Source organism: Phaethon aethereus (assembly GCF_964289735.1).
Source record: "Phaethon aethereus genome assembly, chromosome: 3".
Classification (NCBI taxonomy): Eukaryota; Metazoa; Chordata; class Aves; order Phaethontiformes; family Phaethontidae; genus Phaethon; species Phaethon aethereus.
Window position 1 is genome coordinate 39,052,319 of NC_138576.1, and position 7,076 is coordinate 39,059,394.

Sequence of the window (7,076 nt, forward strand, 5' to 3'; positions counted from 1 at the left end):
GCGTTCTGCGGTTGCGGCACAGCTATAGATTCTCAAACCCTTTTAAAGAGCGGATGACTCATTTATTTGCTGCAAATAGTTGCGGCGAGAGAAGACATACCGCATTACCAGCTGATCCTATTTCCCCAGCCCTCCCCGTAGCTGCCGCCAGCAAACCCCCCCAGGAGCTGGAGGCAAGGGGAAACAGCGGGCCGGGAGCAGCCGGCCGGGACCCTCCGGGGGGCTGGAGGGGGACCCCGCGGGGACCGGGGGGCGAGAAGGCCGGCGGGAGGCTGCGGCCAGCGCCGCTGGAAGGGAAGGCGGGGACCGGGTCTGCCAGTCGACGCCGCGAACAGCGACGAACCAGCTCGGACGTTTCCTGAAGGACTCACAGGGAAGGTGCTTCGGTAAACAAACCGTGTTCCTGTTAAATTGCCTCCAGAGCGAGAAGTACAAAGCGCGACAAAAATAGATGTACCTTACGCGCTCCGTTGGGAAAACACACCGCCGGGACACGAGTCCTCTCCCTCTCCCCTGCCCCTGCCGCCTCCAGCGCCAGACCCTGCCTGCAACCAGGCAGGGCACAGCGAGCGCTCCTTCAAAAGCCTGGATTCCCTTTTCTTTCTTTTTTTCTTCCTTTTTTTTTTTTTCCTTCCCCCACAGTAAGAAAAAGCAAAATATTAGAGTCAAGTGTCACTTAGTCATTAGGTTTTCAAAGCCCAACAAAGAATTTAACACCTTCAGAGATGTCACTGAAGTGAAAAAACGACAGCGGAGGTGGATTTTTCCCCCTGCTGGTCTTCTGGGAGAGGAAATGAAAGTGAATAGTTACTGTTCCAATGTAAAGCGATTCCATTTAAATAAAGTACAGTACTGAAATTGTAAATGCAGTGTGACAACCAGATCAAAGATGTTTAATATTTGCATAAAAATATATATATAATATATATATAAAATATAATTTTAAGCAATCGTGCAACACTCTTATAAAGGGTTCATTTCACATTTGCTAAATTCTAGTGGTCCTGGAATGCGTTAACGCATTCTATTAAAAATACTCCTTTAAATATTAACAATTAGTGTTCAAATCACCAACTAATACAATATTCTTTAGCTGTCAGGGGTTTTAAATAAACCTATCTTTGATCCACGTTCCACTGAATTACACATCATGGAGGTATACAGTCACAACATTAGTGGGTTAAATGTCAAAATGGCATTACAGTACAAAATAGTTAAAAAAAAATCAGCTAGTCATACGCTTCTCCATCTGTGGAATTATTATGGCTCACAAGCAACCCAATGAACTACTGTAATCCTTGTTCTTGCAACCAAAGACATTATCTGAATCCCACCTTAATCCTGACTGGTTCATTTACTCCAAATTTCTCAGGTGTGGGTTAAAAATTCACTGCAAGGTGCCCACTGTCCTATGACATCCTGCTGCAAACTGCAAAAACACATAGTACTTTATTTAAACATTCCTTAATTGCTACATTTTCCTAGACCACACTAATATATATTGTGTGTGTATATATATAGATATACACCTCTAACGTACATATATACACACACAAACATATATACACACATACACACACGTACCTAGGATAATAGCACACCGACATAACATTAACTCTATACAGGTATTTGCCAAGAAAAAAAATAGGGCATTTCCTCCACCACTTATTCACAAGCTTATGGTTGGTTTTTTTTCGTTTTTAATCCTCGTGTCCCTGATAAAACAAAATGCATGGTTAAACCACAAAACTATATTTTTTTCTCACTTCAAATTTTATGAAGGCATCAGGCACTTTTGATTACTGTTGGTGTGTACAAATATAGCAACATCTTTCTTTTCTTTTTTTTTATATATATATATATATATATCCTCTACTGTATCTTCTTTGCTCAGATAACTTATTTTGTGAAATCTTTGGTCCTTGAGTATATTCTGTTTGCCACAGCTGGTTTTCCTGCATTCTCACATTTTTAAAATGTGAGGCACGCACACAGCTGGAAATAATGGACTGTCATCGTACGTGTTTCTGTTTTTATAACTGTACCAATCCACTACTGTTCATTTGGAGCAAGCTGTTTCTGGTAAAGCGTTCTAGTCAAGCAAGCTATACATTCTATACGGTCAATCCATAGACGGCACTTGCTGCAAGCCCCAAATGCAGTAATTCCAATATACATTTTTATTCAGCTTATCTCTGCTTTATGCCTCTAACTTTTAATTCCTGAATACATATAGAATTGTTTTTTGTGATTTTTTTTTTGTTGTTTTTTTTTGTTTTGTTTCTTTCATATTCTCCCTTTTGCAGATCCCATTCTAGAGTAAGAATAAAAATAAAAGAAAATAAGGCTTTCCCACCTTCTCTATGCCAAAGCTATGGGAGCAGATACTGCCAACCCATATTGTCATCAAGCATTCCTCCCTCACTTATTTCAGGGGAAGCTGGTTGCTTTTAATGACAGGCCTCTTGTGCTCTGGGGTAGGATCCAATTATTTTGGGGTTCTTTCTCGATCATGCTCCTGTTATTTATTAGAAGAACCACAAGCTTTTCCCAAGCTTGAAAACTAGAGCAGATCATCATTGCACAAAACACCCCATTTCAGAGGGACGCGTCGCCCCTTCCTACGTCTTAGAAAACATTCTCCCCACAGGGTCTACTAATTTCGTTCCTTAATTACAGGGCAGCCAAGTAGAGTATGTGTGCTGCTGGCACGGGAACACCGTCTGAACCTGCGCAATATAGTAATTGCTGAAGTTGGCATCTGCTACGTATGGGGCTGGCTGGTAATAACAGGTGACATTGGCCACATTGGGGATGATATTTTGCTCGGCTAGGACCCGGATGGCCAGCATGGTGATCAGATTCAGAGTCTGTCTCCTCTCATGTCCCATCAGGCACACTGTGCTCTCATTCACCACACCGTGAAGGGTCATGAGATAGTCATACTTGCGGTCCTCTAATCCCACAAAGTGGTTCTGCAAGTAGGACTCCAGCTTTCTCTGCTGTTCTCCAATGTCTGAGAAGTCAATGAAAAACCTCGAACACATGTATCTCTGCAGGGACTTAATCTCGGATTCAGAGGCAGCCCTAAAGCCCCTTACCAAAAGGTTGCAGTACTTCAGAAGACCACCTCCTCTGATTTCTTCTGGGTTCCTGGTGGCGATTATCTTGTTGCAGAGGTGATCAAAGGCTTCCTGGAAATCCCCATAGACGCTCTCACCAATGATAGTCGGGTGAAAAGTTTCAGTCATTGGATTCTCTGAGCACTCATAAAAAAGCAGCAGGGAGTCCAGCTTGATTTGGAAGGAATCGACACTGAATTCAAACTGCCGCCTCAGAGAGTCCACAAATTTCAGCTCCACGTTTTTGCCGCTGTTGTTGGACAGGGAGATGAGACTCCATCGGTCTGAATCATTGCAGACTTTTACCATTTTCTGCACATAAGCCTCCTATAATTGGAAAGACAAAATGAGCAAATGAAGACATGGATGCAATGAATTTCCCCTTCGCTGCATTTGTTCACATTGCCACTACCCCCACCTCCACCCCGTCCTTGCATTTCACAAAAGATTTCATGGAGCCTGCAGATACAAACCAGAGAAGAAATGCTTCGTGTGAGAGCCTGGAGGGCTGTCATTGCAAGGGGGTGATGGAGGGGGAGCGTTCTGCTGGGGCTGTCTCGTGTGAGGGAAGCATATGGCAGCACTGCTTCTTTCAATCACATCTAAACACATCTACACACGAAGCCCATGGCACACATGCCAACTATCCGTACACCCACACACAAAAGGTCACCGCTACAATCAGATAAGAAATCTTTCCTAGCGGTTTCCACTTCTGTCTTCCCTCCCCACAAAAAAAAAAACAACAAACAAGCACAAAAACCAAAACCTTAGCAAGTGTTCACTCCCCTCAATCCTGCTCTTTCAGTGCAGGTTCCACAAATCTGCCCCACATTCCAAAAAATCGCTCTAAAAATTAATCTTAGAGGCATTTGGCATTCAGCCTAATGAACCCGAGCGAACTGTCTCTGAGAGGAGGGAACATGCCTCTCCGCTGGGGCACTGAGCACACAAGGCAGCGTGCCTTGCAGACGGTGTTTCCTTCTCGGAGATACTAAACCCATAGAAGTTCCCCCCAGCCACCCCGGCACCCGGGCCCGGCCAAACCCAGCTGCCGCAGAGTGGAGCCGGGAGATCTGCAGCGCCTTGCACACACACGCCCCGGTAAGTCAACGCTCCCACCAAATCAAATCAGTGAGAGGGAGGAAAAGACTAATCCTGAGGAGCCCCGGCCAGGACCCTTTACGGCAAACTCCTCCTCGGCTTTAAGCGCGGGGCGAACAAAATCGCTCACGGCTCCTGTGGGTCTCGGGGTGAGGTGGGAGGCAGAGTGCCTCGGTGCACCCCTCCATCCCCGGAGGGGAAGGTGCCCCGTTCCCCGCAGGCAGGCGCTGACACCTGCCCGCTCCGGGCGCCTGGGCCCAGGGCAGGTTTACCTTGAGGGTGAGCGGCGTGATCTTCTCCTTGTTCACCCCCTCGGGTAAGAAATCCAAGAGGCAGTCCAAGACCACGTCCTTCACAGTCTGAAACTCGGCTTCCCCTTTGAGGTCGGCGCAGAAGATGAGGTCCAAGTCCTTGTAGCCCAGGCCGCTGTCCTGGTGCAGGACGTGGCTGGCGGCCGAGCCGTTGAGCCGCACGTCCCGCAGGCCGATGCCCTTCTCCTCCAGCCGGCTCCGCACCACCTTGACGATCTGGCGGGGCTGCATGGCCAGCGTGGGGAAGTTGCCACGGCCGTGGATGGGGATGGTCTCGCTGAGGATGCGGTCCAGCCGCTGCACTTGCTCCCAGCTCAGCACGTTGCAGTGCGCGCTCTCGCAGCCGCCCGCATAACTCCCGCCGGGGCTGCCGCCGGCCTTCTCATCGTCTGCCATGGTGCGCAGCCGCCGCCTCCCCGGGCTGGATGGCACAGCTCCGGCTCCTCGCCGCCCCCCTGGGGCCCCTCTCCCTCCGCGCCTGGCAAAAGACGAGGAAAAGCGACCGGTCAGCAGCGGCGCGCACCCGCCGCCGGAGCTCCGCGCCCCCGGCGGGCGCCCCCGCCCCGCCGGACGGCGCCCACCGCCCCTTGCAGCGGCAAAGAGGGACACACACACACACACACACCCCCCCACACACACCTATTGAGAAAATTATAAAAAAAAAAAAGGGGGGTGAGAAGAAAAAGCCCCCCGGAGCCAGGCGGTACTGCAGGGCAGGGGAAGGCGCCCGACTGCGCGCCCCCGCCGGGGCAGAGGCCGCCCCGCGCCGCCCCGCTCGCTGCCGCCGCGGGCTGCAGCCACCTCCGGAGCCTTCCTCCTTCTGCCCGGGAAAGGTCCCCGGTAGTTTTTATACGGGGTTTCTCCGCTCTTCCGGGGCTCCGAGTCACGGCGCCCGCGTCCCGCCCCCTCCATCTGCATGGCCGGCCTCGGCGGTGCCCCCGGCACGCCCACGCGCTGCGCACCCACGGGCCGCCCCGCCGGCTCCCCGCCGCCGCGCCACGCCACGGCGGAGCACGGCGCGGCCCGCCCCTCCGCGCCGGCGGAGCGCACAGCGCGGCACAGCGCGGCAGCCCCGCCCCACGCGCGGCCCCGCTGGAAAACCCGCGCAGCGCAGCCGCCCTCCGCACGGGCTTGGCCGCTGGCCGAGGGGGGAGGCAACAAGTGTAACCCCCTCCCTGCACCCGCGACGGGGCGCAGAGTCCCCCGGCTGCTGCCGTGCCAAGCTGCGCGCCCGGAGGCACCCAGCTCCGCGCTGCCATTCATTCCCTTTTTGTTTTTTTTTTAATTTTCCTCCCTTTTTTACCACACCCCCCCTCCCCGCTCCGACATTCCCGGTCAACCCAGGCACTGCCAAACTTCATACCAGAGCGCCGGAATTTGGCAAGGGCCCCTCTCCCAGCAGATGCCGAGGATCCCGGACCGTGTGGTTTGAGCTGCTCAGCTCCTGACCGGCATTTTTAAAGCCGCCTGCGTTAGCGCAGGGGCATCACGACGTGCCTGCCCGTCCCTCCCTCCCCTGCCTCCCTCTTTCCCTGCCTCACTCCCTCCTTCCTTGCCTCTCTCCCTCCTTCCCTGCCTCCCTTCTCGCCGGCGCGGGGAGAGGAGAAGAAACCCCGAGGCGCACGGCCGGGTCAGTGCCTTCCGGGAGAGCAGCCTGCCCGTAAAGTGCAACTTCGGTAACTGCGGAGCGGGAAAAGTAACGTGTGTAATATGCGCATACTATATAAACATATATATATATTTTTCTTTTCAGTGAGCTTTTAATTATCTTAATATTATATAACAATGCATGTACCTGCTTGTTTTTCACCTGTTAAAGTGCCAAGTATACATATACATATTATTTAAAACAGATCAAGCGCAGCCCCCCCGTATCCAGCAGCACCCGCGGGCTCCAGGAGAGGCGGGCGCAGCCGCCCCTCTGCGCACCCCAGACGCGCAGCTTGCGCGGAGAGAAGCCGGGGGGGTGGGGGAGAGGTGTTGCGTCACCGCTCGCAGCTTAGTGACGCGCGGCAGGAGGGGCCAATGGGGACGCGCGGCGGCGTGACGCGCGGCCTCCCCAAGCAGGCGCTTCGCCAGAGGTGCGCGGGGGCGGAGGGGGCGGTGTATGAAGGAGCCTGACGGGGCTCACCGCCCCCCCCCCCTTTTAGTACCCCCCCCATTACCTCCCGCCGTGGGAGGGGGGCTGGGGGGGCCGGGAGCTCTGCCCCTCCCGGCACGGGGAAACTCCCTAACCCTGGCGAGCTGGCATGGTTTATCCCCCCACCCCAAACAGCCCCGGGTGTCCCGCTGTGCGCTCGGTGCCCCCCTTCCGCCCCGGCGGGGTACAGGGCGGTACAGGCGGGGAAGCCCCCCACTCCCCCCCGCGCCGTCGCAGGTCGCAGCCGTGTGGCAAGGGCGCCCCCTACCGGGCGCCAGGCGCGCTTCTCGGGGGGGGAGCACAGCCGTGTGGCGTGGGGTCGGGCAGAAATACTTCGCTTGACAGCGGCGGGTGGAGGGGTTGGGTTTGGGGGGGGCAGGGCTTAAGCTTTGATTCACC

At 53.6% G+C, this 7,076-nt stretch overlaps 1 protein-coding gene across 1 annotated transcript; it reads right to left on the reverse strand.

The window, feature by feature from the left end:
• Positions 1-1,593: 1,593 nt before the first annotated feature.
• On the reverse strand, positions 1,594-5,161 carry TENT5A (terminal nucleotidyltransferase 5A). The gene is made up of 2 exons (XM_081998667.1): positions 4,499-5,161; positions 1,594-3,449 (listed from the first exon to the last, which is right to left on the reverse strand). Exons 1-2 carry the CDS (start codon positions 4,931-4,933, stop codon positions 2,670-2,672), a joined length of 1,215 nt encoding a protein of 404 aa, XP_081854793.1. The 5' UTR covers positions 4,934-5,161; the 3' UTR covers positions 1,594-2,669.
• Between the last annotated feature and the right edge of the window lie 1,915 nt (positions 5,162-7,076).

Coding starts and splice junctions, on each gene's coding strand:
- TENT5A (XM_081998667.1), bottom strand. CDS start 4,933: ATGGCAGACGATGAGAAGGCCGGCGGCAGCCCCGGCGGGAGTTATGCG. Junction 3,450..4,498: donor TCACGCCGCTCACCCTCAAG/GTAAACCTGCCC, acceptor TTCCAATTATAG/GAGGCTTATGTGCAGAAAAT.